We start from the raw sequence: 22,540 nt of genomic DNA on the forward strand, positions 1-22,540 counted from the left end.
TTGGCCGCAGTCCCAAACCCAAATTTTTGCCTGTGGCTTCTCGCACGTCCAACAAGTGGAGGTTGGGCCGCTATGTATGGCTCTATGCTCAACCAACCTGCGTTTCCTACAGTACCTTCGCTCGTCGCCCCCCAACTCAACATCGCACCCCACATACCCCTCGATACCTCACCACAATGCGTTTCCCTATCGTCCTGGCCGCCGTCGCCGCCGCCACCGCTGGCTCGGTGGTCGCCTTCCCCTTCTGCGAGAACGACGCTAATGCCGTAAGCCACCCTAACTACTGTACCTTGTCTTGAAGTGTTCCTAATTCCACAGCTGCTAATTCCCCCTTGATATCCTAAACAGGTCAGCGAGGTCAAAGTCTACGGCAACCAGAATTCCGCCCTCGGCTACCAGCTAACCATCAAAGAAGGCACCCCACCCTTCGACCCCAACACTCCCATCGAAATCCTCCTCGACGGCGCCGGCATGCAATTCTCCTCCCTCCAGCTCTACGTCTCCGACTCTCGCTACTCAAAGAACCACACGGGCAAATGGGTCGACTTCGGCTCCGAATACACTCTGCTCGACGGAGCCCAGACCACTCCGCCTACAGCCAACACGAAATTCGGCGCGGCGGATAACGCCGGGTGCGAGAAATACGGCAAGGGCGCGACCTTGTCGACTACTAGCGTCGATGCGAAGAAATTGCCGGCAAAGTTCCATTGGTTGCCACCACCGAATCAGCCCGCGGGATCCTTGACGATCTGGGGGCTTGTGGTGCAGGACCAGGCGAATGGGTTCAAGGTTGTCAGCGCGGGGCCGATCTCCGCGGCGAACCCGTACCCGGCGGTGAAGAGCGATGCGGCGACCGTGTCGGTTGGGGCGGCGGCGATTGTCTCGTTGGTTGCTGGAGTTGCGCTCATGTCGATGTTCTGAGTTTGTGTGGATGCGATGTCTGAGGAAGGCGTATATCGCAGTTGCCGTTGCGACATCTGGAAGGCGTACTATCCGACTCGATTTGTGGACTTTCGTAGATTTGTGCTGATGATGTGTTTTGCGTCTGTAGAAGAACGCTGTAGAGAAAGACTTTGAGCTGTAGACCACCCCCACGTACTCTGTAGCAGCAATGTAGATTTTATTGTTTCCAGCCCTCATAGTGTGTCGTAGTACCACCTTCCTGGGATCTCTATCCATCTAGGGAGACTTTAATCCTTATAACTACCGAATAGCCAGACCTCTAATTGCAGTGAAGACCGGATCATGGTTTAGTGAACGGTCTTTCGAAGCGAAACCATCGCGTTGGGTTTCGAAAGTGTCAACCCAGGTTTCAATCTCCGCTCGACATCAGCTGGTACCCATACTAGATCTAGAGCCATAAAGCTGAACCGAGGAGAGTAGGGCGAACGCAAAACCTGCTCACCTTCCCACTCTTGGTAAGTCCCTACGAGAGATTGTGCGGGCATCGTAACTCCGCGTTCTTTCAATTCGCACTTTTTGGCCGAAATTCCGCACATGCTTGGTTTCTCACTCACAGTCCCGCCTATTCAACTCTGTATCGCCTGAAAATAACGTAAATCCCTTGCCGATGCAGATGTCCCTCTCAGGTCTCAAGCTCCCGCTCATCCAGCCGCCCATATTCCGCTTTATCACATCCTCCCGCACCTTCCATCTCCGCACCACAATCCAATCCCCATTCCGCAGTATGACCACCACCCCACCCGAATCCCGCAAACACGACATAACAACCTCCCTCTCCGAAATCCGCCAAAAAGTCTCCGCCGCGACCGCTGCGCGCGGGAGTGGGAGTGGGAGTGGAAGTGGGAAGGGAGTGACGCTGGTCGCGGTCAGCAAGACGAAACCGGCAAGCGATTTGATGTGCGCTTATGAGGCTGGGCAGAGACATTTTGGGGAGAATGTGAGTTCGGATGGGAGCGGTAGGGGCGATGAGGCTTCCGTGGGGTGCTAACGACTTGTTGTGTAGTATGTAAGGGTTCTTTTCGCATTCCGTGTTGCTGTTATGGGAGATGGGGTCTGAAGGGGCGATTTCTTGTAGATCCAGGAGCTTGTCGATAAAGCTGCCGAAGTAGGGGCCATTTGATGAACTGCTGAAGCATCGCCCAACACCGTACTCACACCTCCATCGGACTTCCCAACGCAGCTCCCAACCGACATCAACTGGCACTTCATTGGCTCCCTCCAATCCAACAAATGCAAAACCCTATGCACAATCCGCAACCTGTACGCTGTTGAGACGATCGGTGCGTCCACCTCAACATGTCTCTTCATGTCTCATGTGTTTCTCTGTTCGCTCACATCTTTCAGATAGTGCCAAAAAAGCCGACCTAATCAACAAAGCATGGGACGACGAGGACGGAAAGAAACCCTTACGGGTTTTTGTGCAGATCAATACTAGTGGGGAAGAATGTGAGGGGCTTGATTCAACATTTCTCACGCTCACAGGGTGTGGGTACTCATGCTCATCTTTTTTTGAAGCAAAGAGCGGCGTACAACCAGACGACGCCCTCCCACTCGCCAAACACATCGCCGAAAAATGCCCCAAGTTGAGACTACAAGGCTTGATGACGATCGGGTCCCCGGAGCGGGACTCGGATCCGGGGGCTGAGAATCCTGATTTCACCGTAAGATTCTATCTTCCTCACTCACACTCCCCCATGATGAGTTCATGTACACTAACCCCGCACAATCTCCCACCCTCACCCAGCTGCTCGCAAAAGTGAAAACCACCCTCGACACCGCCCACAACACCGACCTCGACCTGAGCATGGGCATGTCGGACGATTTCGAGCAGGCGATACGGCAGGGGTCGACGAATGTGCGGGTGGGGAGCAGTATTTTTGGGGCGAGGAGTTATCCTGCTAAGGCTTAGGGAATGTTCATCGTGGATGAGGGGTCCGTGGTCTAGATCTATGCATCCCGCTGTCTATTTATTACTTGGAGATGGAGTACAATATGGTGCACGGCACCGGTTTAGATGTTGGTAATGGCATAACGGTGTTTGAGTTCCACATTTCCGCCCATATGGCGTGCGAGCGAGGCTGCGTGTTGAAGAAAACACGGGGTGCATGGGTATATACATTGAGATGGAATCGCAGCCTTCCGATCAATCCCCCGGCGAAAACCGACTCAAGTTCGACGGCCTGGCAGGCGCGTTCATCCGACTCGGCCGCCATATAGCGCCCGGGTTGCCGCTGGGTACATGCAGCCCCGGATGGAGCATCCCCGCCTTCAGATTCTGCGTCGATTTCTGCGCGTTGAATCCGGCAGGTGTCGGAACGCCCAGCGACGACGGCCCCTCGTTGCTGCTGTGCAGGTCATACGACGACACCTTCTTCGTCCCGGTGCCGACTAACCCCCCACCAGGAACATTCAGACCCCGTTTCGAACCGCCGTGCTCTCCACCTCCCGAGCGCGCAAGCGAGCTCCCGGCAGCACCAAGATGCATGGCCGATCGTTTGAACCCGCCGTGTGGATCCCCCACCGAAAGCATTCCAGCGGCAGGTCCGCCCAAATGCATACTCGACCGCTTCAACCCCCCACCACCCTCCCCATGTCCCAAAACCGCATGACTCCCCGCGGCATGCCCCAGCAACCCACTCGCCGTCCCCGCAACAGCATGCTCATAGTACCCCGTCCTCCGCGCATTCAACTCCGCATACAACCCAAACAGCTCCTTCAACACTTTATTCAACCCCTTACGTTTCCCCCTCCACTTCCTCACCTCCACCTCCATCTCACTCCTCACACTGCCCAATTTCGTGATCTCAACCTCACACTCCCCCAACTCCCTTTCCTGTCTCGCGATCGAATCCGCAAGCATCCGTTTCTGTTGCAGCGTCAGCAGCCCGTGTTTCTCCCACCGGATCTGCGGGAGCCGCGTCGAGGCGAGGATGTTGGGCGTCGCGAGGGCGGTGATGTGCGCGGACCAGATGGAGGCGAGCGAGCGGTCGGGGATCGGCGGGGGGGTCATCACACGGCCCATGGTGTCTTTCCGGATGCTCGTCGGGATCGCGTCGGCTGCGTCTTTGGGTGCGGATTCGGGTTCAGAGTCCTCGCTTTCTTCCCTCGCGACCTCCATCCCCCGCCCCCTCGCCTCGCCGCCCCGCGCACCACCCGGTCGCCGCATACGACTCCCCCGTGGCGACGGCGTGTCCATGTACTCGTCAGCAAGGCTGTGTGTCGAACTCTCCGCGATGGGTATGGAGGCACCGCTTGGTGAGGGATATTGCTTGGCGATGTGGTCGACGGCTTTTTGGAGGGAGGAGGGGATGGCGAAGTGGGTTGAGAGGGATTGTTTGCGGGGGCGGGACATATTTTGAGGCGGTGTGGGTGGGGAGGTTGGGAGTTGCGGGTGGGAGACGGGGTCTAGGTAGTGTCCCTGACGAAGAGAGAAAGCCTGGAATTTGCGGGCGGAACTGCTGTAGGATGTGGTATGAGAGATGGGCCTATTCTCGGGCGTAGGGCCTTCCTCAGTGTCAGGGTCATGCCGTCACTTGCACGGATAACTTGGTCCAATTCGACAGCGCGTTCCCAAACACGCCAGCGAAGCGCCCTGCATGCAAGCGACACTTCCTGACCATGTTTGAGACATCATGCCATTATTAAAATCTGATCCGTGAAACAGGAACCTTCTCGATTTTGAATGTGTAGAACCGCTCTCGCAGGCACTTTTCGAATGGCAACGTAGCAGTGGAATTTTTTTGGGAACCACATAGAACGATGATACGCCGCTACACTACAATTAGACACAGCACATGCCGACAAATGAATAATAGGCGGCCCGCCTCACTTCTCGGACCTCAAAGACCTTTTGCCCCATTCAATGCCCGTCTCAGGTCAGAACTCTTTCTGCGATTTGGTGCTGGATGACGTTGAATTTCAGGTCGCACTGGTTGCAAATGTAGTAGTTCAGATGAGGATTCCAAGTTCCGATCCCGTAAAAGTAGTCATTTGGATGATGACACTGCGGGCAACATGCCGTTCTCTTTGCCCCCAAAGGCAAGGAAGGAGGCTTGTTCGAGCGAGGAGGCGTTTTCGAGGGAGGAGGCGTTTTCAAGGCTTCGGTGAGATCGGCAAGGCAAAGGAAGTCGGCCTCCTTCTTCAGGGCCTCACGAGCGAGAGAGTCCTGCGGAATGGGCAGCTTTGTCCCTGTTGCCTGTGCGCGAAGGTAGTTGAATATGAATTCGTATGCGGCCGGGTCCCTGTCGATGAATATGGTGCCGTCGTAGCCAGCCTGCGGGCCCCAGCCTTCCGAGAAGAGCGACTCGAACATTAAACCTTTGCAGGCTAGCAAAGCATCGAGACTGATCGAGAAGATCCTGCCGCCGACGTCAAACTTGACCTTCTTTATGTTTTGCGTGGAGACCATCATTGTATGACTTCGCTTTTCAACCCACTTCTTTTCTCGTTCCGCCAGCGCGTCGGCAGCTGCCTGTAGAGCTTCGGATTGAAGCCTTCCTTGCTCAATGAGGTCCGATATGGTCTCCTCAATATCGTCCATCCCTTCGTGGATGATGACGCTTGAGAGTGCGCTGTGAGACGACATGAGGTCTTCGTAGCTCGTCAATTTCACGCCTCGAGCGGGCTCCTTCAACGTTTCGGCATTGGCGGTGATATCCGTTTTGAATTGTTTGAACTTGGCGCTCAAGATGTCTTTCTGGCTGGTTAGGGTGGGCAGGATGGCTGCGACTGCTGCACTTTCAGGCGACGACTTTTTGCTTTACGATTAGGGCATTTTAGAGTATTCTGGGGACATTTCCGAAATTGGCCGGAGAGAGCTTTTCGACAGAAGGTGGAAGTGATGAGTACTTACGGTTCAGCGCCGGGAGCGGGAACCTCAACGGCTGCACCCGCCGACATATCAGCAGTGTATCAACGAGGAGAGTGGGTGGTCCGTGGTGGTGCGGTGTTTGCTATTGCAACCGCTGTCGGATGGGTGTTTGCTGTCTGAAAACGGAACGAGCGGAGGCAGGAGTTTGAGGACTGCTTTTTAGGACGTGTCGCCAATGTCAACCAACTGCGGAGAAGCATACCTCTCCACAAGCTGCACAGCACCTTCCGTAGCCCTCTTCAGAGCATACCTCTCCACGAGCTGCACAGCACCTTCCGCAAGCCCTCTCCAGATCCAACTGCTCTCACTTGGCGCGAAACCAGCATTCCGCTTTGGGTGAATACCATTGGACCCGCCGCCTCCCCACGCGAAACGGATTACAGCGGGCTCGAAGATTATCATCAGCAGCAGTTCCCGACCCCTGGCTCTTGGAGTACCGTCTTGCAGAGTGCGTCAGACGGAACTTCCGAGCGGCGGGAGAAAAGAACAACAAGGACACGGTCGAACCGCGGTCGAACCATTCACTGGGGAGAAGTTTTGAGGATGTAGATCCTGCCGGTTCGGGTTTCTTGGATGCGGAAGTGGGGAGTCGATGTGGAAATGCGGCATGGTTATATTGACACCGGGGGTTGGGCCGGATGGAGATAACCGTTATCGCAAAGGATAGGACGGCCGCGAGGCTCTCTGGAAACACAATGGGCCGAAAAACTGCTGCGAGAGGACACAATCGTCCTGTCGTAGACACGTCTGGAGGCATGTCGTCGCGCACGACAAACATTGGTTCGCCCTGCACAACAATCCGTATCATTCTTTCTGTGGTCGGACCACCGTGAACTGGTACTCTCTCTGACGTTATTTCTTTCCTGCAGGCGATCACCAATCTCATCGATGCATTCTCACTTCTGGCTATTCACGCGAAGTCTCGAGGCATTCTCCATCTACCGCTGGAGGGCGGGAGGCGGTGAGCTGTTCGATGACACCTTCCGTGTGCATGCAATTTCGATTGGCACTTGGGGTATAGTCCTGCATTCCACCCCGACCTGACCGATCAACATAAGAATTGGTTCAGTGAAGAGTTGAAGTACTCAGAGCCATTTCCAGCATTGTCATTGCTATCACCTTCTCCGACGCGTGAGGCAATGATAGAGTTTGCGCTGCTCATCTTCAAGCAAAGGAAACAAAGACATGGCAGAGAATGGGGGTTCTGTCCACCCCTGGCAGTGGAGAAGAGTGAAACTTGGATGGATCTATTCTTTCCGGACGAAGTTCACGATATCCCCAAAGATCTGGACGTGACCGATATGGAAATGCACTACCAGGATCCGGAGGGAAAACACAGTGATGACAACAACAACAAAAATACCCAGTCACCTCTACTGCTACCTTCTCGATCCATTCAGGTGCCGTCGAAACAACACTCAGAGGACCTGCCAACAACAAGTTCAATGCAAATTGAACCATTGGAGAGATGCTGACAGCCAAACGCTCGTCCCACCAGCGATGAACACGGCCTTTGAGCGGTTCTATGCGCGGTACAACCAGTGGTGGGCGAAGCTGTCGGATGAGACCGTCGGAGAGATTGGGGAATCTGAAGGGGATGTGAGGCATATGGCATCCAGTCACTGTGGAAGATCACAATGAGAAAGCTAGAAGAGGAACTGGGCCGGAACATATTGCTTGCAGCAGAGGAAACGACGCTCTCGGATCTGAGGCGGGAAGAAGATGACAACAACGGGTTTTCTCAATTTCGTCTTGGCAAAAGGCGGTGTTGTCTTCGTCTGCCCTTGTCAGGCGACTTCCAATCATCCTTGGGTATTCCGGTCACCACATGTGCGGCTGAGGCCGGCGTGGGACGGCAAGCGATGTTCGATGGTCGCACCACCCGATAATCTCTTCGGCCGCATACAAGCATCGAGACAGCGATATTCGGAAAGATAGGGTCGTCCGTCACAGAGACGGGCATATGTATTTGGGATCTCGCTGCGACGAGAAGCGCTGCCAAATCGCCCCATATTCATTCTCCCGTCATCCCTCCCCCACTTTAGAAATGTAGTTAGATCGGATAGCAATCATATACAGTAGTTGCACAATAGATTGCAAGCGGGATATCTATAGACCGCAGCCAGGGACGTGTGAGACGGGGCGGGGCTTCTTCTCACGGTCCTAGGATATATGAGCTCTGCTATTCGAGCGTAAATGGCGAAGCTACTCCTCTTAAAGCCGAGTCTATCTAGCAGCCCTCACATAGACCAAGCAGGACGCCGGCAGCAGCAGCAGCAGTCATGAAAACCCAAAAGTCAGGAGCAACCCTCCGACCTGCGGAGGATGGCCTATTATTAGCCCCAGTCCCAGAAGTGCCCGTCGCGGCGGTATCAACGAGATGAGCAGGACAGGCCCCGGAGAATGCATACGTGTTGCCACCCATGTACGCCTTGAAGAAGGTTCCTTAATGTATCGCATTGAGTGAGCAGACGCAGAACGGATGGTAGAAGTAGCAGGGATAAGAACACTCACCCAGATGGTCGCCCTCGTTCCAACTGATAGAAGAACAAACACAGGGATAAGTTGCGATGTACTCGGAAACACTGCTTTGATAAGAGCGACTTACGATGGCTGCGGGAGAGAGGCTTGGCAGTGTACATTCTCCTGGCCCGGGCAAAAGACCGCCGTCGTGGAGTTGGCGGGGTTGATCCAGACCTCGCCTGACGGGTGGCGGTAGTAGGTCGCGGGTACGATCTGGGTCGTCGGATCTCCTCCATTGCTGACGAAAGCAAAGTGTGAGAAACATTGAGAAGAGGCTGCTGAACAGGCCAGACGCAGATTTTAGCTGGCGAGCTACTCACACAATGTATCGGAAGTCCGGCACGACTTTATCGATGAAGTCGGCAAAAGGGGCGTTTCCTACCCTTGGAGGAGCGAAAGCAATGGCTTTGACGGTCCTCTTCAATGCGTTCGAAAGGAAGAGAGCATCGATAGTGGCGATTGCCCCACCTTTGCAACCCGCGAGATTTGTATTAATAAATTGGACATGATGAATAGCATAGCGAGCGACAGCGAGTAGACTGCTTTCGCGGTGGGTGCCGTGCGTACCCATTGAGTGACCCGTAACCAGAATGCTGGCGTTAGCGTGCTTGACGAGCAGCTCCTTCACTTGAGCCAGCGTCTCGTCCGCGTTGGCTGCCCACGCAACCTGGAACCCTCCATAAACGGCACTTCCCGGGATGTTTACACCCAGGCGAGGGTCCGGCGCTGTCAGGTTAAAGTTCCCGGGGAGCGCGGCTGATGCGGGCGCCGTATTGTTCGTACCTTTGAAATGACAGAGGGGCAATCTATCAGGTTGGAAAGCAGTACATCACAGATTGATGCGAAGCGATGCATGGTGGATTGGCTGAACTCGCAACAAGGATGTGGAGCCAGGTGGAAAATCAAGCCATCGCTCCTATCAGAAACGATTGTGCGGTGTCGCTCACAGTTATCCGCGCCGTAGCCGTGTGCATCGCATTTCACGGGCGCAAGACACCGCATTAGCCTTGCTCCGCTCGCGGCCGCCACTCAAAATCTTCCATCGCTCACACTACTCACCTTGATGAGCGACAATAATACCGCCCCTGGATCCAGAGTAAGCAACATAGACACGCTGGGCGGTCTGACCTCCGTCACCGCCGACCCAAGTGACGACGGCATCATCGTTCCCACCGCTGACAGATGCGCCGACGACGGTCTCTACGCAGTCGGCAGACTGCGCATAGAGAGCAGGAAGGGAAAAGTTCGCAACACCCTGTGCGAAGTCGATTGGGATGGGATCGGCTTTAGATCCCGGCGGGGTCCTCCTGGGACTGGGTTGATCTTGAGCTTGCGGCGCGTTCGTGGGAGCAGACGCAGCGACAGATGACGGTGAATTTGAACTTCCCTGGGCAGCGACGACGAACGCACTGGAGAGGGCTAGCAGTGTGCTGGCAATGGAAGAACGCATCTTGAGCGGCGAGACGTGGGATCACAGCCGGCACAGTCGGAAGGGGGAGCTGGGGACGCCATGGGAGAGCGTTAGGACGCCGTTTATACCAGTTCACTGGCCGGCCTGTTTAATGAAGGAGCAAGTAGCAGCCGGACCGAGACGGTGTAGTTGCCCCGCAGCACGCAGGGGTCGGACCCCTGCCTTTGGGCGCTATTGTTGCGTTGCAGGTGTCCAGCATAGCGAGTCGAGGCTGTTTGCACGCGCGCAACTCTCACAAAAGCAGAAACTCGCCGGCCAAAGGTTCCGGGTCCGAAGTCATTCTCGCCAAAGCAGCCAAAGCTGGTCCCTCCACGGAACGACACCTCCGCTGCTACCGCAACAAGAACCTCCTTACAAATGGGCCTCTTCGACACCATCTCAGCGACCCTACGACGGACCGCTCACCCTTCAAACACTTGGTTCCGTCGCGCCGTCGTGGGAATGCTAGGCATAGCAGCCTTTGCGAATGTCTTGTCGCTGTTCCGCGCCATCCGAAGCACCGACTCGTTTAGCGATGTCATGCGGAATCCCTGGCCCATGGCCGCTTTGCTGGATGCTTATGCGTAGGGTACCCGCCAACATTTTGTTTGTCGAGGGAGGAACTCAAATCGGGTAGCTAACGTGGATGTTCCCAATTCCATCTTACCCCGGCGAATGCAGCGGACTGATACTAGCAGGAACCTACATCTGGGCACACTCCCAATTCGGCATCGCGCTCCTCGTCCCCTCGCTCGTCCTCAGCCCCTCAATTCCGCTCGGCTACGCAGCTCTTAATTTCAAAGATCTGCTCCCATTCAACCCCGGCACCGCTCTATCACCTAACCGACCCCAGGTTCTGGCCTTACGCGGTCTAGCCTCTGCAGGAGCCGCAATTGTCGGTACCGCCCTCCTCAACGCTTGGATACGGCAGTCACCATCGAAAGGTTGGGAACGGATGGCGGGGAATAAATGGAGCGGGGCCGTGTTTGTTGCAGACGTGGCTGGGATGGTCTTTGCGGCCGTCTATGTTGCGGCGAGGGAGGAGTGGAGGTGGAGGGTTGTTATCCCGATTTGGGCTGCCGTATTTTTTGTGGGGAATGGGGCTGCGGTACGTGATCACAATGCTCCGAGAGAACCGGAAGGAAGGAGCACTGATATCACTTCTCCCCCTTAAATAGTGCGTCTACGTGGTCTTATGCACCTTCGGCACGACTTCACTCCAAGAAGCATTACTAGTAGGCAAACCAGTGGTCGGAGCGCGATGGCCGTTCGTCAATACTATGGTTGGAGAAGGAGGGCATTATGCGCAATTGGATGAGGGACTGGACGTGTGAGTATGAGTGGAGAAGGCGATGAGCGTGTCTGAAACTGTCACAGAGGCTGGTGGGAGGAGTTAGATGGTCGCGAGGGAGGGGTTGCAACATTTGTGATGGAACGGCCATGAGGTCCAGACTTCGCGCCGATGCGGAGGGTTCGAGGTTGCTCACACCTTTCCCGCTGAAATCTATTATTCACAAATGCTCTTGAGAATAAATGGCGCCCTTCGCAGCTTCTTGTACTGTCCGTCACTTGTGGGAAGCGTCCTGTTGATACTTGGCGCCTTCGTTATGCTCGACGCGTTCGTCATTGGAGCACACGTTCTGAACACTCCCGTGTTGAGACGGAACATCGCAGAACTTTTCTCTGAACGACGTGAGGGTATAAGTTAACCTGGCTGCGTACTGTATGTACAGTACATTTCTGTATTGGCGCCTGAAAAACTCCGCAACATGTAGTGGGTGTGTGGACCAGCGATCGATCTGCACAGCCGTCCTGATTCATTCCGGCCAGAGTCGACGCATCACATGGCTGATCAAAGTTTACGTGACGTACGGGTTTATGGAATGTAACGGCATTTACTCCGATAAGCGCTAGTATCTCATCGGCCGCATGGCATATGACCTCCTCATTTGTGAATCAGCGTCGCAATCCTAACTTATCTGCGCATCCGGCTAACATCAAATGCACGGATTTCCTCATACGCAATGGCACAAAGGAGACAATAAGCAATCGCCGAACCAATCTTGGAGGAAATGCCTTCCGGAGATTAGTCGGCAGACTCTGTGAAGACGCCATTAGCCCGAATGCAGCCCGTTCATTCTTGCCGGCACAGAGTCCCGTCGCTACTAGCATTGGCATGCTCTCAGGCGCATGATGCGGGAGAGCGCCTAAGGCAAGAGGTGATGACAATTGCACGGACGTCGGGACTCGGATGCTCCTTCAGTCCAAGTTGGCATTGGGTTATGGAAGATTATGGAATGATCATTTGGGTTCCGGCGGGAGACGAAATCCCGAAGGTTTTAAGGTTTGTGACGTAGTTGTGGCCATTAGAGATTCAGCGCTGCGCGCGTTGAATTATTTTGGTCGATCCCCCAACGGCGAAAGTTGGACGAAACAGCAGTCTGTCGTGCAAGTTGCGTACTCAATAACTCACCAAAAGCCTCATTGATAATCAGTGCTCCCCACTTCCGACGGATCCCGGTCCCTCTCGTTTAAGCTTTTTGAGTTATATGCTTTTTCGATGTATCACCGTCACCGTCCTCCGGCGGGGGAACAGGAATGCACCCACCAAGGCCTGCGCCCCACTGAGGGAATGCTGCTGGAGGGTGCATGATGGAAGGAGTATAAAAGGGGAGCTTGGAAGCCTTGCACCGGCTCTTCCGTCTCCATGTACACAGTCGGTGCCGTACAACGACCATATGCTGCTGCATTAGACATTGCTTGCTTGCCTGTCCTCCAAAGTCACATCATTGAGAAACCGCGGACACGGATATCATTCGCATATCCCCCATATCGGAAGCAATAATCCCCCTCGCTCGCAGAGATGAAATTCATCAAACGCCAGAAACTCGACACTTCGGCAAACAACGTAACCGCCGCCAGCAATGTCGTCGACGAGGCGACTGGACTCAGCGAGCAGGACTACCACTCGCTCGGTGTCGACGATCTTCTCTCCAAGTTCGGCATCTCCGACCGGAGCAAAGGCCTGTCGCATAAGGAGGTCGAGGTGCGGCTTGAACGGTACGGCTTTAATCTGCTGTCTGGAGATGGAGGTGTGTCTCCGTGGAGGGTGCTGCTTAGGCAGTTGCTGAATGCTCTTACCTTTGTTCTGATGTTGGCTGCGGTAATTTTACCATTAATGCACGTAATGTATGGCTTTGTCGATCTGCCGACGCTAATTCATTCCTTCCCGCACAGGTCATCTCCTTCGTGGTCCAAGACTTTGTCGAGGCCGGCGTCATCCTAGTCGTCATCATTCTCAACACCTCCATCGGCTTCTTCCAAGAATACAACGCCGAGAAAACCATGGAGACGCTCCGCCAAACCGCCTCCCCGACCGCAAAAGTCGTCCGCGGCAACGGCGGCGTCGACGCCATCGCCGCAAAGGATTTGGTTCCCGGCAACATCATCCACATTGCCGCAGGAGACTCGATCCCGGCCGACGCCCGGCTCATCGAAGTGCTCACACTCGAAGTGGATGAAGCGATGTTGACCGGCGAATCGCTGCCCGTCGAGAAGAAGCATACTCGCATCCCGAACCCTGAACAGCCGCTCGCTGACCGGACCAATATGTGCTACCTAGGAACGAACGTTACCAAAGGACGCGCAACGGCCGTCGTCACCGCCACGGGCATGAACACGCAGATGGGCAAGATTGCAAAAAGCCTGATGTCTTCCGACGAAGATTCCGCGTCCACGCCTTTGCAGAAACGCTTGAATGTTCTAGCGATGATCCTCCTTGCGCTGGCGATCGTTTTGGCCATTATCGTATTTGCTGTCAACGATTTCGTGCTCTCTGCTGAAGCGGCATTGTATGCCGTGTCGGTCGGCATCGCCATGATACCCGAAGGCTTAGTGGCGGTGGTCACACTCACGATGGCTCTGGGAGTGAGGCGTATGGCTTTGCAAAAGGCCATCGTGCGAAAGCTGGCCGCCTTGGAGACTCTCGGCTCCGTTACGGACATTTGCTCCGACAAAACCGGCACGCTTACACAGGGGAATATGGTACTCACAAAGGTGTATCTTCCAGACGAAGGATACTTCGAAGTGTCTGGCTCTGGCTTCAATCCCGAAGGTCATATCATCCCCGTCGAAGGGCCGGCGAACAAGATGACACTCGAGAACATGAGCGAAGGGTTCACTCGTCTCGTGCAGTGCGCTGCACTTTGCAACACAGCAAGCATCCACAAAGAAGAACAAGGCGATTTTGAGGCAGCAGAAAAGAACCAGGCGCCCGTGTGGAAGGGGTCCGGCGACCCTACCGAAGTCGCTCTGCAAGTATTCGCGCACAAGCTCCATGCAGGAGGCCCCGCACTGCTCCGCGGGCCCCTCAGCGATGACAAGGACGATCCTAGGACACACGGCGAGCAAGCCGACGAGACTCAGAGGGGCGACTGGACGGTCGAGAGCGAGTATCCGTTTGACTCGTCTTTAAAGCGCATGTCGGCTCTGTTGACTCACCACCCAACACAACAAGCCATTGTCTTTACGAAAGGTGGTCTCGAAAGCGTCTTGCCTCTCTGCACGCGCAGATGGGATGGCCGACTCGGCCACGCCGTCGACATCAACACCGCACAATACATGGAAGCTCTCCAAGACAACATCTCGACCATGGCCTCGGAAGGCCTGCGGGTCCTCTCGCTCGCCTACAAGCCGTTCGGAAGCACGGCGAACGGTATACCCACCAATACCGCCCGTGAGGAAGTCGAGTGCGACTTGATCTTCATCGGGCTGGTGGGTATCAACGATCCCCCGCGAGCAGAAACAGCGCATGCCGTGGCGTCTTGTCACCGCGCAGACATCACCGTGCGCATGTTGACCGGCGATCACCCCCAAACCGCCGCGGCCATCGCTCGCCGCGTCGGGATCCTGTCGCGCGAAGGAACTAGTGAAAGTCACACGACTTTGCATGTGGACGGACCGTTTGATCAGCGCACTGGCGACGCTCGGGTGGTTTGGACCGGAACCGAGTTCGACGCTCTCTCTGACGCGCAGGTCGATAAGATGGCAGAGTTGCCGCTTGTCATTGCGCGCTGCACGCCTCAGACCAAAGTCAAGATGATAGACGCCCTCGCTCGACGGAAGAAGGTTTCCGCCATGACCGGTGACGGCGTCAACGACTCGCCTTCCCTGAAGCGTGCCCCAGTTGGGATCGCGATGGGACTCGGAGGCAGCGATGTTGCCAAACAGGCTGCCGCGATCGTATTGACTGACGACAACTTTGCCACGATCGTCGGTGCCATCGCTCAGGGCCGGCGCATCTTCGCTAACATTCAGAAGTTTGCTCTTCACTTGATGACTACCAACGTTTCCGAGGTGATTGCGCTGATCATCGGTTTGGCATTCAAGGACTCTGCTGGTCAGAGTGTCTATCCGCTTAGCCCGCTGCAGATCTTGTTCTTGAACATGATCACCAGTTCTCCACCTGCGATGGCACTTGGTATTGAAGAGCCGGAACCTCATCAGATGCGTTCCGCTCGGTACCGGGGTGGGCCACTCTTCACCAAAACCGTTCTTGCCGACATCTTTTTCTATGGGATCGTCATGGGGGTGAGTAGGCTGTTCATAAGAAATGTGCAAGTGACGGACGGACGTAAGGGTAACTAACATTTGCATCAGATCCTGAACTTGGGCGGATTTCTTTTGGTCATCTATGGGTTCGGAGACGGAAACCTCGGTGTCGAATGCAACCAAGCCCATCCATACAACGCCGAACTCGCCGAAGGATGCTCTACCGTCTACCGCGCTCGAGGAACCAGCTACTTGACTCTCACCTGGTTGATCCTGATCCACGCGTACGTGTGCCGACATCACTATCATTCCATCTTCCGCGGCGGCTTCCGCCAGATGATCACATCGAACAAGGCGCTCGCGTACACGTGCGTTTCCGGATTCCTTGTCGTCATTCCGACGCTTTACATTCCTGGAACAACTACAGTGTTCAAGCACTCGGGGCTTACTTGGGAGTGGGGAATCGTCGTCATTTCTTGCCTCGTGTACATCGCCGCGGCGGAGGCTTACAAGTACGGATGGAGGCGCTGGTTGCGAAAGCGAGAGATGCTTACTGGTGATGGATTGGAAATGGAAAGAGTAGCTACCCAAGCCGTTTAAAAAACAAAAGCATAAGCCTTGGTTGAGAGCCACATCTGAGCTATGTAGACAACCGAGAGAGCCGTCTTCACACATTTTTGTCGTCTGCTTTATCATTTACCTTTTGCGATGTCTATACCGATACATATATACCACATACATCGTCCACCCAAATTGAGACCTTGCTTTGGCGTCTCCCTCTTTCAGTAGACGGTATAGATCGAACGGCAGCGTCCCAAATGGATCAAAAAAAAAGGGAAAATGTCCGGATGTCCAGAGTGTCCAGACGTCCGCCTCATCTCACGCGTTTTCCCCTCCATGAATTCTGAAGTTGCAAACTCAGGCTTGGGACCTTTTGTTCAAAGTTGCCGTAATGTCGACAGACGTAGAGTGCCCGGTGTGCCACAAGAACATCCCTCAGAGCACCATAAACCACCACCTGGACGCCGGCTGTCTTACAGATACTAATGGAAATAATGGGCGGGACTCGTTCAGCTCTGCTCCCTCATCCCAACGGAAACTGCAAACCACATTGCTTGGTCAACGAGGAGAGACCTCGCTCGCTCGCCCGACAAACCGTTCTACTTTGTCTACCCCGACTCCTAAGCGCAAGCGAGGAGACTCTGATAGTTTTCCAATCCTTGAGAAACTGCCGTCCCGACCAACGTCTGAGCTTCCTCCAACGCCAACGGCGAACGGCGTGAACGAGCCGGGAACTCGACGAGAGAAGCAGAACTCCCATGTGCCATTAGCGGATCTGGCACGCCCGGCTAGTTTGGATGATGTACAAGGGCATACAAACCTGATTGGACCGGGAACATTGCTGCGATCGTTAATAGAGAATAATCGAGTGCCTAGCTTGATTCTATGGGGCCCTCCGGGATCTGGAAAGACCACGCTAGGTAGTATTTTCGTTCAGCGGGTGACCCTCGAGACGGAACGAGTCTAATGCCATTCTTCGGGTATAGCTAGGATCATCGGTAAGCAAACCGCGGAACTCCTCGGCCAGACGTGACGTGATATTCACGATGCCTCAGCAAGGACGCAGAATACCCATTTTCGGGAGCTCTCCGCAACAATTCACAATGTTGCTGATGTTCGGAAGGCGGCAGAGGAGGCAAAGAATCACAGGCTATTGACTGGCCGGAAATCAGTCATCTTCCTTGACGGTTAGTTCAAACGCTGGTGCGCAAGCGACAAATACCGTTGGCTGACATGTTGTTTTGCAAATCAGAGATCCACCGGTTCACCAAATCCCAACAGGATTTCTTCCTTCCGCCCGTCGAGAAGGGAGAGTTCACTCTCATTGCAGCAACCACGGAGAATCCGTCCTTTCGAGTCAACAACGCGCTCCTCAGTCGATGTCGAGTGTTTGTACTTGGAAAGCTTGAGACTGACGATCTTGTTAAGGTTTTACGACGCGCTTTGTCCTTCAAGGTCACGGACGGCTCGGTGTCGGTCGCCGACAAGGTGCTGACCCATCTGGCCACAATATGTGATGGGGATGCTAGGGCTGCGATCAATGCATTGGAGATGGCAGTCAATTCAGCTACACTCGGTCGGAGCGAAAGAATTCCGGGAGGGGAGGGGGAGGACAGGGGGGCGCAGAAGGTTGAGATTTCCGAAAAGTCAATTTTGGAGGCACTGCAGAAATCATCTCTGATGTACGATCGGAATGGGGTAAGCCAATGCGCTGTCAGAGCTTGGATGGAACATGTCAACCTCACAGTCCATACACCCGCGGTCGCAGGATGAACACTACAACATAATATCAGCGCTGCACAAGGTATTGCGCATAATGATTTTGAATTGCCATATACCGACCCCTTTCTGAGCCCATTCGTCCCACAGAGTCTTCGCGGATCCGACGAAAACGCAGCACTTTATTGGCTCGGCCGCATGATTTACGCCGGTGAAGACCCGCTGTATGTGGCGCGACGACTCATTCGCTTCGCATCGGAGGATATCGGTTTAGCGGATAGCAACGCACTACCATTAGCGGTAGCGACGTATCAGTCGTGTCAGATGATTGGCATGCCGGAATGTGATGCAATCTTGGCACATTGCTGTGTGGTATGTGGGGTATAATGTCGTCTCGTCGGGTGATGAGGTGGTGAAAAAGTGCGTTTCGGGACCAACCACCTAGCCTGCTCTTTGCAGTATATGAGTCGAGCACCCAAGAGCGTGGAAGTTTACAAAGCCATTAAGGTAAGGACAAGCGGATCCACGCCGTAGCGAGGTCTGACGGCGTTCACCGACCCATTGGAACAGCGCGTCAAACAAACAATCGAGAAGACAACAGCATACCCAGTGCCTTTACACATACGGAATGCCCCGACAAAGGTACGGCTCGAAAGAGAGTGTGTATGCCTCCACACGTTCTCTAATCGGTTCACGTCGCGCTTCTCATCTGCAGCTCATGAAGGAACTGGACTACGGAAAGGTGAGGAGACACACTGGCAGATTCCTTTCGCTACTCTCGTCCTTATGCGAACCATCTTGGTAGGGTTACAAGTACAACCCGAATTACGCGGGCCCCGTACAACAAACCTACCTGCCTCCAGAACTACAGGGGACAAACTTCTTCGTGGAGGATGAGAAACTCGTTGATGTCGATGTTGCAGAGACTGTCGCCGACGATGCAACCCATGTGATGCCTGGAAGTGGCTCGGGTGATATTCTTGCCATGGAGCCGGATTTGGAACATCTGATGGATGCATCGGCGTAAGGTCAGAGCGGGATTGTGGGATAGCAGCCGTGGTGGCGTATTTAAGGGCGGCTTGACGGCCGTGGATTCGGAGGCGGATGGCGGACAAGGCGGCCGTGCAAACGCGGACTGCCGCTCCGCCTCACACACGGTAAAACAAAGCTTTTTCCATCAGCACACGATTTCGTCTCCCATCTCCATTCCATGATATCGAACACAGGCAAGCGTCGCGCTTATGTCAGAACGCGGCAGCGGCTTCCATTCTCCTCTTTTGTTGGGGACTGAAGAAACACGGCGTCCTGGCATTTCGGAGTTGCCATAGTAGTCTTTCGTCGCGATTCTGGCTTCGAATCCTGGAAGCTGGAAACGCGCCGATGCCACGGTTAACATCGTACCCGGAAAGGAAGTTCAACCTTTTGAGCAGTGAGCACCCTGCTTGATCAGTGAGCGATTCAACGCGATATCAGAGCGCCAATCATGACCATTCAGCACATGCTGTATAATTCGGCGAGTGCCTCATCGACATACGCGAGATGCGGCTTACTAGGTTAGCCATGTAGCGAACGACGATGCCAGGCCGAGGTCCTTTCCGCATCTTTGACAGTCAAACCTGATGTATGCATTCGTAGCAAACGTTCGTTGACCTGAAAGCAGTGGCCACACTCGTGATGTACTGTAGCTATGTTCTGTCCGAACATCGGGATACTGCCGTGACTGAAGAGGTGTTGCCGGATTTTGGGAAGCTGCGTCTACAACTCCGCTTTTTTGGCATCTGCGGTCGTTTCGTGACCTCACTGATCACAGGATGCCGAAAACGGGTTTTGCCGGACCCGGAACTGGGGTCACAATTCCATGTAACTCTTAATGTAAACTTGAGTTGTAAGGTAGTAAACTCGTTCCAAACGTTGGATATCGCTTATGATCTACGATATAGGAATGGAGAGCACGAGAGCACCGGCGCGGAGCCTAATCGCCACCATCAGATTTTTTTTGCAGCTTTCAGCCGATGTTGGTGACCAGTGGCCCGTGGGGCGTGGACGTGGGGTGCGTGGCTTGAACTCCGAGCCAGGTCTTCCAAAAATGGCACAACTGATGAAAAAGCCTCGGATTTCGAAGGCGCCCGGACGGCGCGCATATAAAAGGAGCCGAGAGGAGTCTGGCCCCCTCGGAACGGCGAGAGCAGTGTGAATATACCCACCCGCCCCAGCCTCCCTCCATCGCTCCGGTTATTGGAAATGTCAAATCGTACGTTGTTGCGGCTTCATCATGAGCCCTTTATATAAAAGTTGCTGGCCGCGCCGACCTTCTTCGAAGACGTGTGTTCCCGCCTTCGCTCCGACTCTCACTCCCATAGTTCCCTCACTTTCTGAACATTCTGCGATCGGACGTCCTGGCGTTCTGGTCTCTCAGTCTATGATGGGAGCTGTGGAGAGAGATACTGGAGGTGGGACGCACGGAAGGAAGAAGGGTTGGTTTTCCACGGCCCTGCACATGATCAAGCCCCTCAACGATGGTTTGTCATTCCAACGAACTGTTGCAATCCGATACTGTTCTCTCCGACGACGTTTGCTTTTTCTGTCGAAAACTAGATACAGAGCTTCTCTGGGTGTCACTGCGCTACGTCCTTCATTTGTCTTTCCACACCTGTGTGCTCCTCTCCCGCCCACAGGTTCCGATCGCACAGATCGTTGGTGTGCAATATATCAACACGTCCCTGGATTCATATTCAGCAGCACAACAACAGAGGAGTATATGGACAATCGCCCGGAAAGCGGCTGCTATCGCTGCCCAAAACAAGAACAAGAAGGACTCTCGGCCGGATCCTGTCACTTCCCTACACACTTTTCGCTCTGAGTGGATCCAGAGTCGTTTGATTAGGTCGGACACATGGGCGGTGGGGCCTCACACGTAGCCCGATTAGACTCTCCTAAACCCCGGAACTCGCAAACCCAGAAATCAAAAAGCGATCGATGGCCCGCCCGCGAGATATTTGTGGAAACGAAAACTCCGCCCGCAGCTGGAACCCACAGAACTTTGACAGTTCTTCTTCGTGTCTCCCTATGTGACGGCCATTTGGAAGGCTGAGGGGGTTCTACTCAGAAAACGGGTGTCTTCCAGAATCCCCCTTTGACGCGTGGTTCTCTGGCCCGCCATTCCAAAGAATCTTTTCACTTCCATCTGGACCCCATTGTGAGGGGATTCATCACCCACCAAACAATCGAACCTTAAACACGATCTAGGTCTGTCGCATGTTTGGACAGCTTTACCCTCCAGGGCCACATGGTAGGTAGATGGATAGGGAACAAAGGAATTGCCGGCCGGGACCTAAGGGTACGATTCAACCACATATACCGCTGTTCAGCATATTCAGGCCGAGCGATGTTTATCGGCAATGGAATCTTAAACGGGTTTTGCGCATTGACACGGCCTCCACTATTCTTCTTCATTCCCCCCTTCCTGATCCCCCCTTTTGTTGAGGCGGGCTGTTGTCCCCTTTGTTGTTCACCCCTATTTTTGGCTTACGCGTTCAGCGCGCCCTCGGCTCTGGCGCTTACGGGCCTGCGCATCCACTGACGCTTGGCTGCAATCCAGGGCATGCAGACTATCTGGATTTTGGCAGCTTGCAGCTGTCCAAGAAGGGTCTCCACGATCGGGAGCAATTCGTAATATATTTGCGCTGCAAAGTATCGACCCGTGAAGCCAACGTTGTTTGCTCCCGCGGAGAACAATAATGCGCGCAGCCTTGGCTCATTTCCCGCATATCTCGCCTCTTTTAACGCAATACACCACTCGACCAACCCCCATTATCCTCCATCGCTCTTCATAATCGATTGAGGTTGCGTGTGAGGGACAGGAAGCTGGAAACGCTCGTCGGTCGACCGACATCGAACGCATAAAGGTTTGCAGCTGAGAAGCGGGCGACATAGCAGACACCCCCATTCATAAACAGACGCCCCATTGACCAGATCCGCCGTCCTCAGTGCGGGATCTTGCGAAACCTTCGGCTCCGTCCCCAAGTCCCTCGCACCTGGAGATTGAAATTCCTTAAAACCCGCAACGGACTTTGTTTACGCGTCCATAGCACTCGCAAATCCCATTCACCTGCTCTGACATCAAATCTGCATGCAACATCGTGGTCCCGCCGTCCTTTGTCTGAACGACATACACAAATCTCACGGTACAAAGGACTACGTATCGACCTCGTATTATCGTACCATCGTCGTGCGGTAATAACGAGGCCTAGAACGCTCTCGCTCTCCACAACGCCTAGCTGAACACGGCGTACACACGCGTGCCCCTTCGACCTCGAACCCAACCAGCTTCTTTCGAAGAGTCATCCCGCATCTTTTGAGAAATGTATCAACGCAAAAAGCAGAAGGTTGGCCCGCCTTCGCTACCCTCACGCATCTCTGCGGCCGTCGGCGGCTGGACCAAGAGCAACAGCAACAGCCACCATGGCAGTCACGCTGACCTCGACACCGTTCAGCGGGACGAGAGGCGCGGCAGCGTCGTTGGGAGCCCGTTCTCCGACGCCGCTGGTGCCCTCAGTGGCATGGACATCCAGTCGCCCGTGGACGACACCATCGTTGTTGACCATGAGGACATGGAAGTTGATCCGCTCGACCGATCCGTCAACGCTGCCGAGCTCCATCGCCAGCTGTCTACCTTGCAAAGCAAGGATGATCTCTATGACGTTGAGAAGCCTCCTCAAGCGACAACGGCTGGCAGCGACAGCATCTTGACTGCCAATTACGAGCGGGACCATGTAAGTTGTTGTGCTTGACAGTTGTTTGGTGTGGGGGTTGGAAAATGTGACAGCGTGCCCTGAGGCTGCGCACAAACCTGTTTGAAATTGACACCATATTGACCGCGTTTGTCATGCCTTTCTTTTCCGTTT

The 22,540-nt window shown here is 54.4% G+C and overlaps 8 protein-coding genes across 8 annotated transcripts; 6 read left to right on the forward strand and 2 right to left on the reverse strand.

Annotated features, from left to right (window-relative positions):
- The first annotated feature begins 29 nt into the window (after window positions 1–29).
- Window positions 30–1,250, forward strand: EV422DRAFT_48596 (uncharacterized protein). The gene is made up of 2 exons (XM_053067381.1): window positions 30–266; window positions 349–1,250. The coding sequence occupies exons 1-2, from the start codon at window positions 177–179 to the stop codon at window positions 919–921; spliced, it is 663 nt and encodes a 220-aa protein (XP_052925631.1). The 5' UTR covers window positions 30–176; the 3' UTR covers window positions 922–1,250.
- Window positions 1,251–1,687: 437 nt separating this feature from the next.
- On the forward strand, window positions 1,688–2,872 carry EV422DRAFT_496128 (alanine racemase; the record flags this gene model as incomplete). The annotated part of the gene is made up of 6 exons (XM_053067852.1): window positions 1,688–1,900; window positions 2,039–2,068; window positions 2,144–2,243; window positions 2,308–2,409; window positions 2,479–2,624; window positions 2,708–2,872. The coding sequence occupies 6 exons, from the start codon at window positions 1,688–1,690 to the stop codon at window positions 2,870–2,872; spliced, it is 756 nt and encodes a 251-aa protein (XP_052925632.1).
- Window positions 2,873–3,555: 683 nt separating this feature from the next.
- Window positions 3,556–4,411, forward strand: EV422DRAFT_528674 (uncharacterized protein). The gene has a single exon (XM_053070296.1). The coding sequence runs from the start codon at window positions 3,569–3,571 to the stop codon at window positions 4,220–4,222; it is 654 nt and encodes a 217-aa protein (XP_052925633.1). The 5' UTR covers window positions 3,556–3,568; the 3' UTR covers window positions 4,223–4,411.
- A 292-nt stretch (window positions 4,412–4,703) lies between these two features.
- Window positions 4,704–6,021, reverse strand: EV422DRAFT_48701 (uncharacterized protein). The gene is made up of 2 exons (XM_053067391.1): window positions 5,816–6,021; window positions 4,704–5,713 (listed from the first exon to the last, which is right to left on the reverse strand). Exon 2 carries the CDS (start codon window positions 5,546–5,548, stop codon window positions 4,835–4,837), a length of 714 nt encoding a protein of 237 aa, XP_052925634.1. The 5' UTR covers window positions 5,549–5,713; window positions 5,816–6,021; the 3' UTR covers window positions 4,704–4,834.
- Window positions 6,022–7,982: 1,961 nt separating this feature from the next.
- On the reverse strand, window positions 7,983–10,065 carry EV422DRAFT_48820 (Alpha/Beta hydrolase protein). Its single transcript, XM_053067416.1, has 7 exons — window positions 9,416–10,065; window positions 8,924–9,139; window positions 8,677–8,824; window positions 8,442–8,594; window positions 8,348–8,370; window positions 8,245–8,264; window positions 7,983–8,149 (listed from the first exon to the last, which is right to left on the reverse strand). The coding sequence occupies exons 1-7, from the start codon at window positions 9,804–9,806 to the stop codon at window positions 8,114–8,116; spliced, it is 987 nt and encodes a 328-aa protein (XP_052925635.1). The 5' UTR covers window positions 9,807–10,065; the 3' UTR covers window positions 7,983–8,113.
- Window positions 10,057–11,367, forward strand: EV422DRAFT_528684 (uncharacterized protein). Its single transcript, XM_053070297.1, has 2 exons — window positions 10,057–10,914; window positions 10,985–11,367. Exons 1-2 carry the CDS (start codon window positions 10,453–10,455, stop codon window positions 11,138–11,140), a joined length of 618 nt encoding a protein of 205 aa, XP_052925636.1. The 5' UTR covers window positions 10,057–10,452; the 3' UTR covers window positions 11,141–11,367.
- A 1,629-nt stretch (window positions 11,368–12,996) lies between these two features.
- EV422DRAFT_48953 (Na+/K+ P-type ATPase) lies at window positions 12,997–16,047 on the forward strand. Its single transcript, XM_053067446.1, has 2 exons — window positions 12,997–15,395; window positions 15,465–16,047. Exons 1-2 carry the CDS (start codon window positions 13,152–13,154, stop codon window positions 15,954–15,956), a joined length of 2,736 nt encoding a protein of 911 aa, XP_052925637.1. The 5' UTR covers window positions 12,997–13,151; the 3' UTR covers window positions 15,957–16,047.
- Window positions 16,048–16,248: 201 nt separating this feature from the next.
- Window positions 16,249–18,738, forward strand: EV422DRAFT_48997 (uncharacterized protein). The gene is made up of 10 exons (XM_053067455.1): window positions 16,249–16,837; window positions 16,904–16,915; window positions 16,973–17,104; window positions 17,170–17,615; window positions 17,686–17,721; window positions 17,787–18,008; window positions 18,096–18,143; window positions 18,207–18,278; window positions 18,352–18,378; window positions 18,442–18,738. Exons 1-10 carry the CDS (start codon window positions 16,309–16,311, stop codon window positions 18,661–18,663), a joined length of 1,746 nt encoding a protein of 581 aa, XP_052925638.1. The 5' UTR covers window positions 16,249–16,308; the 3' UTR covers window positions 18,664–18,738.
- The last annotated feature ends 3,802 nt before the right edge of the window (window positions 18,739–22,540 follow it).

Source organism: Fimicolochytrium jonesii (genome assembly GCF_025526975.1).
Source record: "Fimicolochytrium jonesii strain JEL569 chromosome Unknown EV422scaffold_11, whole genome shotgun sequence".
In the NCBI taxonomy this organism is placed as follows: domain Eukaryota; kingdom Fungi; phylum Chytridiomycota; class Chytridiomycetes; order Spizellomycetales; family Powellomycetaceae; genus Fimicolochytrium; species Fimicolochytrium jonesii.